Source organism: Nerophis lumbriciformis, linkage group LG04, assembly GCF_033978685.3.
Source record: "Nerophis lumbriciformis linkage group LG04, RoL_Nlum_v2.1, whole genome shotgun sequence".
NCBI classification, from domain to species: domain Eukaryota; kingdom Metazoa; phylum Chordata; class Actinopteri; order Syngnathiformes; family Syngnathidae; genus Nerophis; species Nerophis lumbriciformis.
Window position 1 is genome coordinate 17879467 of NC_084551.2, and position 13449 is coordinate 17892915.

At 36.8% G+C, this 13449-nt stretch overlaps 1 protein-coding gene across 1 annotated transcript in view; it reads right to left on the reverse strand.

Annotated features, from left to right (window-relative positions):
* LOC133597074 (zinc finger protein 236-like) overlaps positions 1-12895 on the reverse strand; it is an 87179-nt gene extending 74284 nt beyond the window's left edge. The window contains exon 1 of the mRNA XM_061949994.1: positions 12707-12895. Within this exon, the coding sequence (XP_061805978.1) occupies positions 12707-12758 (52 nt within the window). The 5' untranslated portion in view covers positions 12759-12895. The remainder of the gene's footprint in view (positions 1-12706) is intronic.
* Positions 12896-13449: the final 554 nt, after the last annotated feature.

A 13449-nucleotide genomic window follows, 5' to 3' on the forward strand; every position in this document is an offset into this window, starting at 1 on the left:
TGATAAAAATTGCCCAATAAAAGAATGCACCATTAAAAGAAAATATACTAATTGTCCTTGGATCACAAAGGGATTACAAAATGCTTGCAAAAAGAAAAACACTCTTTACAGGGAATTTATAAGATTGAAAACAAAAGAAGCAGAATATAAATATAAAAAATATAAAAACAAATTAACTCATATTATAAGGTCAAATAAGAGAGATTATTATAAGAAATTACTAGATGATAATAAAAACAATATCAAAGGTATATGGAATTTATTAAACAGTATTATAAGAAACAGTACCTCTTCAATTAACTATCCAACGTATTTCACGAATGATGATAAAGAAAATGATAATACGGAAGATGTGGCTAATGCCTTCAATAAATTCTTTGTAAGTATTGGACCCGAACTTGCAAAAAAAATCCCAGATCCACGGACAACTGGTAAAAATATGGAGGGATTGTTGGAGAGAAATCCCAAGTCTATGTTTTTAAATGCAGTGGGTGAAGAAGAAGTGTTGGATATTGTAAACAAATGTAAGAACAAAATGTCCCCTGACTCCAATGACATTAGTATGGCATTGGTAAAAAAGGTCATTACAGGGATATCAAAACCATTAACATATATCTGTAATTTGTCATTTCAAACCGGCGCATTTCCAAATGAAATGAAAATAGCTAAAGTTATACCTCTGTTTAAAACTGGGAGCAAGCACCACTTCACAAACTATAGACCCGTCTCTTTACTTCCACAATTCTCTAAAATATTAGAAAAACTATTTAATAACAGCTTAGATGCATTTATAGAAAAACATAAATTACTCTCTGACTGTCAATATGGGTTTAGATCAAACAGATCTACATCAATGGCAATAGTTGAAACAATAGAGGAAATCACAAATGCCATAGAAAAGAAACAATATGCAATGGGAATATTTATTGATCTAAAAAAAGCATTTGACACAATTAACCACGATATATTAATCAATAAAATGGAAAAGTATGGAATTAGGGGAGTTGTACTAGATTGGCTTAAAAGTTACTTAAATAAGAGACAACAGTTTGTGAAGTTGGGGGATTGCTGTTCATCGTGTTTGGATATTGCTTGTGGTGTCCCCCAGGGGTCAGTGTTGGGGCCAAAACTGTTCATCCTATATATCAATGATATATGTAAAGTGTCTACATTATTGAAATTAGTGTTATTTGCTGATGACACTGATATTTTTTGCTCAGGGGATGACTTAAATCAATTGCAAGAAGTCATTATAGAAGAAATGAGTAAACTAAAAACTTGGTTTGACTACAATAAATTGTCATTAAACCTGACTAAGACTAAGTTAATGCTGTTTGGAAAGAGGACACGTGAAACAAGGGTGCAGATACAAATAGATGGGGTGGATATTGAAAGGGTTTTTGAAATAAAATTCCTTGGAGTTACAATTGACGATCAAATTAACTGGAAATCACATATAAAACATGTACAATCTAAGCTGTCAAGAAGCATCTCAGTAATAAATAAAGCAAAGCAGGTTCTGGATCACAAATCACTCCACATTCTTTACTGTTCATTAGTTTTACCATACTTAACCTCCTGTGTGGAAGTCTGGGGGAATAATTATAAAAGCTCATTAAATTCAATAACTACACTTCAGAAAAGAGCTGTACGCATCATCAACAAGGTTGGATATCTGGACCATACTCACTCACTATTCTTACAGTCAAAAATATTAAAATTTAATGATATTATTTTGTATCAAACTGCACAAATAATGTATAAAGCCAAAATAAATAAACTCCCAGGAAGCATTCAAAAATTGTTCAGCACACGAGAGGGCGGTTATAATTTAAGGGGGAATTTAAATTTCAAAATGCTTAGTTATAGAACGACCATTAAAAGTTTTTGTATTTCAATTTGTGGAGTGAAATTATGGAATGGTTTGAATGTGGAGTTAAAGCAATGTCCAAACATAAACCAGTTTAAAAAGAAGTATAGGTACATGGTATTTCAGAGGTACAGAGATGAAGAAGGGCTTTGATATTGGCTTGTTTATGTTACAGAAGAGTGTCGGGCTGCCCATTGAGGCAGTGGTGTTGCTGTGGTGGCATCATACCATTTCCATGATCACTAGTGGTAATGGTGTGGCTATGTATGTGTGTAGTGTGCATATGTATGTATATATCTATAATTTATGTATATACAAGTTCATTAAGTTTGTACATTAAGTGAACAGGTAGTTCTAGCTCAGAGTAATTTATGATTTAAAGAAAGGGGGTGGGATTAAATAAGTGTAAACTTCTTCTCACTCCTTTTCAAATATGTAAAAAAAAAGAAAAAGAAAAAGAAAGTCCAATACTCATTTGTTTTTGTTTTTTCTTTTCCATTGTTTTCATTTTGTTATAATGTCTGTTAAGGCTATAGTACTGTATTGGAACAGGTTTGCTCTTGTTTTATGCATATTTGAAATAAAAATATATCAATCAATCAATCAATCAATCAATTTTGGTGATTTAACCCCCAATTCCAACCCTTGATGCTGAGTGTCAAGCAGGGAGATAATGGGTCCCATTTTTATAGTGTTTTGGTATGACTCGGCCGGGGTTTGAACTCACGACCTACCGATTTCAGGCGGACACTAACCACAAGGCACAATGTACTTCTTACTGTATTTTGGTACTTGTGAGTATCAAAAATATGTAATGGCACTACAACACATTACAAGAAGCCAGTAACTGTACATGTTTATGTGAGTGAGACTGCTGAAAGCATGTTATGCATCAATAAAACTTATATTTGCATTATTATCATTGTGCTAATTTTTCATGACATTTTTACAAAGTTATCAGATAGAAACTGTGAAGAGGTGCAGGTATTATTTGGCAGTTTCCTAGGAATATTAAAGACAAACAACAAAGAGCCACAAGAGCACAGCATTTCTAAAAGCATCAAAACAATGTTCTATGATGTAATAATTTTAAAGGGGGATTGTACAGTATGTGTGATTTGCGTGCTTTTTTGACATCATTCCAGAATTTCATAGGTGCATGTCCCGAAAAGCCTAATAATAAAATATAAAGTGCACACTTTTCAAGCTTCAGTTAGTTGAATGAATAAAATGAGTTTATTTTAGTCATATAATCAACTATTTTGTGTGATCAATCTAACAGCACAGATTATACATATTAACAATCATACACATACACACACAAAAAGAAAAAGAATGACCGAAAAAGGAATAGACTGAAGCCAAGGCTTATATTTGCCTATCCTATACATTCACTGAAAATTGCCTGGAACATCAACGTTCAAAAAAATCAATGGGATGAAAGTAATCGTTGCTATATTTTATAATATTCCATTATTTCACCTTTCAAGGCTTTCTTAAACCTTAACAAAGAACTACATGTCTTCAACTCATCACTGAGCTTGTTCCACCATTTAACTCCTAAAACTGAAACACATTTGTACGGACACTGAAAGTCTCGCCCACTCTAAGTTACACCCACAGCGGTGACGACAACGGAAGTGAACCGTGTCTTAGGCCATGTCTACACTAAGTCGTTTAACCCCTTAAACGAATAATTATTTAGCCTAGCCACACTAAACCAGCGTTTAAGGTCTCCCTCCTCAGACAAATTTTTACACGGCTAAGTGCGCCGTGTATTTCTTGAATCAGCGGGACTTAGCTTTGTATGAACTCATTGATCCAGAAATACCTCGCGCACACAGGAAGTGAGGTCAGAAAGAACGAGCTACAGCCAGCTTCATAATTAAGCGGTTTCGTAACTCGGAGGTAACCACTGGAAATATGAAGGCGAGTCATCCAGACATGCCCGTGTTTCTCATTCTTCTACATGTACAGACGCTTGTGGAAATCACACATAAATACCTTAAGAGAAAGCAATTGCAGCTATTTGGGATACAACACTTCTCAAACGCCAAGAGAACTTTCCAATGTCCGGCCGGGTCAACTGGGATTCTACTTAGTGAAAAATTTTGTCCATTTGTCGAAGGAGAGACAACAAGAATGCGAGCTTCCGTGGATGTGATAAAAAGATAGCGTGTGCTTTGTATTACCTGGCCGTCGAGGAAAATGGCGAATGCATTTGGACTGGCAAAGCAGACTGTATCAGTTATTGTCCGCCATGTATGTCGCCGACTCGACGTCTAGGTCCAGAGTATATAAAGTCACCAAAAACGAATGAACTATGAAGGTGAAGGAAAAGGGTGAAGAGTGTTCTGACCAGATATCTAGATCCCTAGTTTGATTGATGTAAAATGTTCTTTATCACATTGTTTACATGTCTAATAAAGATTTGATTAATTTATGATGGCTCAGGTGTGATTCACTACAATATGGCCCCACAGCACACTGGATTCCAGTTAATTGAAATACCACAACTCTGGATATTGTTCAGATAAGTTACATTTAAGAACTTGCACACAAAGCAACACTGGAGGTGACTATGACGTGCGCATTTTCCACGCATGTGTACTAGGTCGCGTTGCGCCGGCGGACGGAGGGGGGTGGGGGTCTTAAACGGTGGAATTGTTGTGTGTCGACACGGATAAGGTTAGGTGTGATTTACCCTGGATAACCTTATCCGGCTTAGTGTAAACGGGGCCTTAAGGACAGGCCCACAGTGGTGCTGACAATGCAATTGTGGACACAGCATGATCCAAGAAGGCTGATGCAACGCACCATGGTTGTATTATTTCGGCTGTTGATTCTATTGCTTTTACGACTAATTGTATGCAACTCTAACTTATTTTCAGCAGTATATATTTTTTTGTTTTCTGATTTCTGTATTATGTACTACACGTACAGCACGGTGGAAAAGGGGTTAGTGCATCTGCCTCACAATACGAAGGTCCTGAGTAGTCTTGGGTTCAATCCCGGGCTCGGGATCTTTCTGTGTGGAGTTTGCATGTTCTCCCCGTGACTGCGTGGGTTCCCTCCGGGTACTCCGGCTTCCTCCCACCTCCAAAGACATGCACCTGGGGATAAGTTGATTGGCAACACTGAATTGGCCCTAGTGTGTGGATGTGAGTGTGAATGTTGTCTGTCTATCTGTGTTGGCCCTGCGATGAAGTGGCGACTTGTCCAGGGTGTACACCGCCTTCCGCCCAATTGTAGCTGAGATAGGCTCCAGCGCCCCCCGCTACCCCAAAGTGAATAAGCGGTAGGAAATGGATGGATGGATGTACTACCTCTCCGGCCTCACTTCCGTTGGCGTCTTTAAGGGGGCGCGGCTTATAGTAACTTAGAGAGTCTGCAGCTGCAGCTGCAGCTGGATGCACTTGGCACTCAGGGAGACAGACAGGAAGAAGAACTTAACTAGGAGCGCCATATAGGAAATAAATGCAGAAAATAAAGGAAACATGACAACGTGTGAGACCTGATGTGACAGATCGTCAGAAAATGAGCTGTGAGCAAAATACAATTTGTAAATTAATATTGGCAGTGTCTGTAAATAATAAGCTACTGTACATGGAGCCTATTCAATCAAAAAAATAACCTTCTGATGTCTTCACATCTCACTTTTTTCAGCAATTACATATTTAAACGTGACAAAAATAGTGATTTTATTTAGATCTTGATATTGACTAATGTGAAAAAATAAACAATGTGACCTATTTGATTTGAGATGCAAGTGTTTTGAGTTAAGAGCTCCATTACAGAACCAATTAGGCTTGTGTGGTGAAGTACTAGTGAAACAATTAAAGTTAAAGTACCAATGATTGTCACACACACACTCGGTGTGGTGAAATTGTTCTCTGCATTTGACCCATCACCCTTCATCACCCCCTGGGCGGTGAGGGGACCAGTGAGCAGCAGCGATGGCCGCGCCCAGGAATCTTTTTTTTTTATTTCAACTTCCTGTTCCGGTAGCTGAACCGGCACTCGCGAATTTTACTCCAAACATTTAAGTTTAATAATGTAAGGAGAAAGTTTGCAATTAATTTAACAAGTGCATATCTGGAGTAACTAGCCGGTGCGCTGTTACAAAGACGAGATGGCGCCCAAGGCTGATTATAGCGAACTTAAAAAGTCAATCGACACTCTGATCGAGGAAGTTGCTACGATCAAGGAGCAGCAGAAAACCATCATGGCCCTTGTTGTGCAGCTGGATCAGATGAGGGCTGACAATCTGGAGAAAGATAAGAAAATCGCAATCCTGGAGAACAGAGTTGCTGATATTGAGCAGTACACACGGGTTAATGATGTGATCATCACCGGACTTAGCATCAAACCCCGGTCTTACGCACGAGCAGTAAACCCAGCGAATGGAGAGGAGCCGGCGGAGTTGGATATCATTGCAATGGAGCGACAGGTGGCGGTATTCATGCAGTCCAAGGACATACAACTGGACTGTAACAGTATCGAAGCATGTCACCTTTTGCCCAGGAGAGGAACAAACGACAAGCCGAGCGTAGTCCTGAGATTTGTAAACAGAAAGAACAAGATCGCGTTGCTAAAACAGGGAAGAAAGCTAAAAGGAACAACCGTGTATATGAACGACCATTTGACCAAACGAAATGCTGATATAGCCCGAAAAGCACGCCAAATGAGGAGAGAGAAGAAAATACTACACACTTGGACTGCGAACTGTAAAGTATTCATCAAACTCAACGGTACTCCGGAGAACGCCAAAGTGCTGGTGATTAGAAACATCGAAGATCTGAACGAATATGACGTTTGAACTGGACTGTAAGGTAAAAGTGATTAAACACAATCATGACACACATTGACAATACGCAAGATGACACTAGCCACATAATTCAGTTGGTAAGTGAATATGACAATGTACAGTTGAAAGCATCTCAATACACTGAGCACCACCTACAAGACTTGGAACATGATATAGACCCGGACAATAATTTCCTCCTCAATATCAATGAGAACTGCTGCTACTACACCAATGAACAGTACAACCAGAATATTATTACTAAAGGCAAATTGTCCATTATCCATTTTAATAGTAGAAGCCTAAACAGGAATTTCAAGGACATCAAGGACTATTTACACACCTTTTCTCAACCATTTAACATAATTGCAGTATCTGAAACTTGGATTAACAGTGAAAAAGTGACAGATTTTGAACTGGATGGTTATGACTTTATTAATATGAATAGACAAAACAAGGGGGGTGGAGGGGTGGCAATCTATGTGGATAACACTTTGAGATTCAAACGTCTGGATGATATGACAACTGTGGTTGATAACCTACTTGAATGTCTAACAGTTGAAATTTGTATGGAAAAAAGTAGAAATGTCATTATTAGTTGTATATACAGATCGCCAGGTACAAGCATTGAATGTTTTACAGATTGGATGGAATGCTTGTTTTCAAAGAAGAGTAATGTTAATAAAGCTGTCTTCATTTGTGGAGACTTTAATATTGACATGTTAAATCCCAGTAAAAATAATGATATAGATAATTTCATTGACACAATGTACAGTATGAGTCTATATCCCCAAATCACCAGACCCAGTCGAATTACGTCCCACTCTGCCACTCTAATCGACAACATATTCACTAATGATATTGAGAATAAGACCGTAAGTGGGCTATTGATCAAAGATATCACTGACCACCTCCCAGTTTTTCTGATATTTAATGGAAACTACAGGACAAAAAAATTAGAAAAGCCAACCCAATACAGAAGAACGAGATCAGAGGAATCTATTAGTTCATTTACCGTAAACATGATTTACTGGAGCAGAATTGGGATGTAATTTATGAAAATGGTGATGTTAATAGCGCTTACAATATATTCTTGAGAATATTTAGGTCACTATATGATAAAAATTGCCCAATAAAAGAATGCACCATTAAAAGAAAATATACTAATTGTCCTTGGATCACAAAGGGATTACAAAATGCTTGCAAAAAGAAAAACACTCTTTACAGGGAATTTATAAGATTGAAAACAAAAGAAGCAGAATATAAATATAAAAAATATAAAAACAAATTAACTCATATTATAAGGTCAAATAAGAGAGATTATTATAAGAAATTACTAGATGATAATAAAAACAATATCAAAGGTATATGGAATTTATTAAACAGTATTATAAGAAACAGTACCTCTTCAATTAACTATCCAACGTATTTCACGAATGATGATAAAGAAAATGATAATACGGAAGATGTGGCTAATGCCTTCAATAAATTCTTTGTAAGTATTGGACCCGAACTTGCAAAAAAAATCCCAGATCCACGGACAACTGGTAAAAATATGGAGGGATTGTTGGAGAGAAATCCCAAGTCTATGTTTTTAAATGCAGTGGGTGAAGAAGAAGTGTTGGATATTGTAAACAAATGTAAGAACAAAATGTCCCCTGACTCCAATGACATTAGTATGGCATTGGTAAAAAAGGTCATTACAGGGATATCAAAACCATTAACATATATCTGTAATTTGTCATTTCAAACCGGCGCATTTCCAAATGAAATGAAAATAGCTAAAGTTATACCTCTGTTTAAAACTGGGAGCAAGCACCACTTCACAAACTATAGACCCGTCTCTTTACTTCCACAATTCTCTAAAATATTAGAAAAACTATTTAATAACAGCTTAGATGCATTTATAGAAAAACATAAATTACTCTCTGACTGTCAATATGGGTTTAGATCAAACAGATCTACATCAATGGCAATAGTTGAAACAATAGAGGAAATCACAAATGCCATAGAAAAGAAACAATATGCAATGGGAATATTTATTGATCTAAAAAAAGCATTTGACACAATTAACCACGATATATTAATCAATAAAATGGAAAAGTATGGAATTAGGGGAGTTGTACTAGATTGGCTTAAAAGTTACTTAAATAAGAGACAACAGTTTGTGAAGTTGGGGGATTGCTGTTCATCGTGTTTGGATATTGCTTGTGGTGTCCCCCAGGGGTCAGTGTTGGGGCCAAAACTGTTCATCCTATATATCAATGATATATGTAAAGTGTCTACATTATTGAAATTAGTGTTATTTGCTGATGACACTGATATTTTTTGCTCAGGGGATGACTTAAATCAATTGCAAGAAGTCATTATAGAAGAAATGAGTAAACTAAAAACTTGGTTTGACTACAATAAATTGTCATTAAACCTGACTAAGACTAAGTTAATGCTGTTTGGAAAGAGGACACGTGAAACAAGGGTGCAGATACAAATAGATGGGGTGGATATTGAAAGGGTTTTTGAAATAAAATTCCTTGGAGTTACAATTGACGATCAAATTAACTGGAAATCACATATAAAACATGTACAATCTAAGCTGTCAAGAAGCATCTCAGTAATAAATAAAGCAAAGCAGGTTCTGGATCACAAATCACTCCACATTCTTTACTGTTCATTAGTTTTACCATACTTAACCTCCTGTGTGGAAGTCTGGGGGAATAATTATAAAAGCTCATTAAATTCAATAACTACACTTCAGAAAAGAGCTGTACGCATCATCAACAAGGTTGGATATCTGGACCATACTCACTCACTATTCTTACAGTCAAAAATATTAAAATTTAATGATATTATTTTGTATCAAACTGCACAAATAATGTATAAAGCCAAAATAAATAAACTCCCAGGAAGCATTCAAAAATTGTTCAGCACACGAGAGGGCGGTTATAATTTAAGGGGGAATTTAAATTTCAAAATGCTTAGTTATAGAACGACCATTAAAAGTTTTTGTATTTCAATTTGTGGAGTGAAATTATGGAATGGTTTGAATGTGGAGTTAAAGCAATGTCCAAACATAAACCAGTTTAAAAAGAAGTATAGGTACATGGTATTTCAGAGGTACAGAGATGAAGAAGGGCTTTGATATTGGCTTGTTTATGTTACAGAAGAGTGTCGGGCTGCCCATTGAGGCAGTGGTGTTGCTGTGGTGGCATCATACCATTTCCATGATCACTAGTGGTAATGGTGTGGCTATGTATGTGTGTAGTGTGCATATGTATGTATATATCTATAATTTATGTATATACAAGTTCATTAAGTTTGTACATTAAGTGAACAGGTAGTTCTAGCTCAGAGTAATTTATGATTTAAAGAAAGGGGGTGGGATTAAATAAGTGTAAACTTCTTCTCACTCCTTTTCAAATATGTAAAAAAAAAGAAAAAGAAAAAGAAAGTCCAATACTCATTTGTTTTTGTTTTTTCTTTTCCATTGTTTTCATTTTGTTATAATGTCTGTTAAGGCTATAGTACTGTATTGGAACAGGTTTGCTCTTGTTTTATGCATATTTGAAATAAAAATATATCAATCAATCAATCAATCAATCAATTTTGGTGATTTAACCCCCAATTCCAACCCTTGATGCTGAGTGTCAAGCAGGGAGATAATGGGTCCCATTTTTATAGTGTTTTGGTATGACTCGGCCGGGGTTTGAACTCACGACCTACCGATTTCAGGCGGACACTAACCACAAGGCACAATGTACTTCTTACTGTATTTTGGTACTTGTGAGTATCAAAAATATGTAATGGCACTACAACACATTACAAGAAGCCAGTAACTGTACATGTTTATGTGAGTGAGACTGCTGAAAGCATGTTATGCATCAATAAAACTTATATTTGCATTATTATCATTGTGCTAATTTTTCATGACATTTTTACAAAGTTATCAGATAGAAACTGTGAAGAGGTGCAGGTATTATTTGGCAGTTTCCTAGGAATATTAAAGACAAACAACAAAGAGCCACAAGAGCACAGCATTTCTAAAAGCATCAAAACAATGTTCTATGATGTAATAATTTTAAAGGGGGATTGTACAGTATGTGTGATTTGCGTGCTTTTTTGACATCATTCCAGAATTTCATAGGTGCATGTCCCGAAAAGCCTAATAATAAAATATAAAGTGCACACTTTTCAAGCTTCAGTTAGTTGAATGAATAAAATGAGTTTATTTTAGTCATATAATCAACTATTTTGTGTGATCAATCTAACAGCACAGATTATACATATTAACAATCATACACATACACACACAAAAAGAAAAAGAATGACCGAAAAAGGAATAGACTGAAGCCAAGGCTTATATTTGCCTATCCTATACATTCACTGAAAATTGCCTGGAACATCAACGTTCAAAAAAATCAATGGGATGAAAGTAATCGTTGCTATATTTTATAATATTCCATTATTTCACCTTTCAAGGCTTTCTTAAACCTTAACAAAGAACTACATGTCTTCAACTCATCACTGAGCTTGTTCCACCATTTAACTCCTAAAACTGAAACACATTTGTATTTTATATTCGTTCTTACTTTACATATTTCAAAAATCAACATCCCCGTAAATTATAGTTTTCTCCTCTTAATTTAAATAACCTAAGAATACAAGCTGGAAGGCTGTGTTGTTCTTTACTTTAACACAATATCTGAAAATTGTAACACAAGATTTTGTGAATAATTGATTGGTAGGTTCATAGTAGCTCAGTGGCCTTGTCATACCAAAGACTACACAAAAATGGGACCCATTGCCTCCCTGCTTGGCACTCAGCATCAAGGGTTGGAATTGGGGGTTTAAATCACCAAATGATTACCGAGCGCGGCCACCGCTGCTGCTCACTGCTCCCCTCACCTCCCAGGAGGTGAACATGAGGATGGGTCAAATGCAGAGGACACATTTCATTTTCACCACACTTGGATATTGGATATATTGCCTAAGATAGGCAAATATAAGCCTTGGCTTCAGCCTATTCCTTTTTCGGTCATGCTTTTTCTTTTCTTTTTGTGTGTAAATGTGTATGCTTGTTATATATGTATAATCTGTACTCTTAAACCGGTCACACAAAATGGTTAATGGTTGATTATATGACCGAAATAAACGTATTTCATTCATTCAGTGTGTGTGAGTGTGTGTCAAAATCATTGGGACTTTAACTATAGTAGCACGCTTTGTGTATTATTTTTATTACCCTTTTTTGAAGTTTAATTATTGGGGCTATGTTTGTTTTATAAACATTTCCCCAAACTTCAACACAATGTTAGATATGGAAAAATAAAATAATATAACATATGCAGACATTTCTTATTCAGCATGTGTCTTACTTTATAAAGAATAGCAATGGATTTGGATAGTTTTCCCTTTTTATATTCAATATGCGGTTTCCAACATAATATATGATCAATTATTATTCCCAATAACTTAGTTTCATATACCCTTATCAATTTCCACTTGATTTAATTTTAAATATAGTTCGCCGCTGCAGAGCTATTACAGCGATGTTGTTTTGATGCCATAGCTGTGCATTTCAACAGCAACATCACGAATATTAAAAGCGAACACACCGCGTCGCCATGACGGAATGATATTTAAAAACAACAATTCGCGACATTTAACCGTTAGCGTGCATGCTACTCGTAGCAAAAGGAGCGAGTTAGCAACGGCGTGCTAACGACAAAGATTGCCACAGTCAAGGTGCGCACGTTGAGCAAAACAACAAGCGCAGACACTCTTCCACCAGCGGACACTAATTTCCACTGGAAGCGAGCAAGAAGAGCCACGGAAATACTATTAATATCATTCCGCCTCGATCACTCCTTCGCGGCACAAAGCAAAGCCCACCCGCAATACTATATCCGGGGACTATATACACAACATTAAAGTGTTAATAAATACGACCCTGGACTGTTTCTTCCAAAAACACCGGCTTCGTTGGATAGACCGAAATCTATATGTTTTATTCGCTTCATTTTGGCACTTATTACCTGTCTCGTCGTTGCTTATAACTCTCAGTTTGCGAGGCCGGCCCCGCGGCATAGTTCCAGTTCTCAGTGCGGGTGTGCTATGAACAATTTGCTTTTCAAAATGGCGTCTCTGTCATCTGTAAAGTGTGGACCAGCACAGCGGCAACGAAGACACACACACACACACTGCAACGTGACAAGGGAGACATCTACTGTTTGACTTCGTGTACTGCTCCGACAGGTGTGTCCCTCCTTTTACCACAAACGGCACAATTCCCAACATTTAAATTCATACGAGTGGATTAGATTAGTTTATTTCAAAAGGGACAATGCAATGGATGGAAACAACAATGGCCATATATAAAATGGAGAAGATAACTGCCTTTATTAATTATAAATTGGAGAAATTTACTTCATACTGGGAAAATTGGGTCAACCTGACTTTAATTTTTCGAATTAGTGATTGTACTGCAAAAAAGAAAAGAAAAGGGATTACTCCCTATATATGTATGTACAGGGCCGGCCCGTGACATAGGCCGTATAGGCAAATGCTAAGGGCGCCGTCCATCAGGGGGCGCCACGCCAGTGCCACAAATGTTGGAGAAAAAAAAAAAAAAAAAAAAAAAAAAGGTGGTACTATTATTTCTAAATACAAAAAATAATCCCACGTTAATTAAAATGCAAAGTAAAGCCTATTTAATAGAAATATTATTTGTTACAACATTACGCCCCCCCCCCCCCCGCACGGTGCGCCCCCTCCCTTC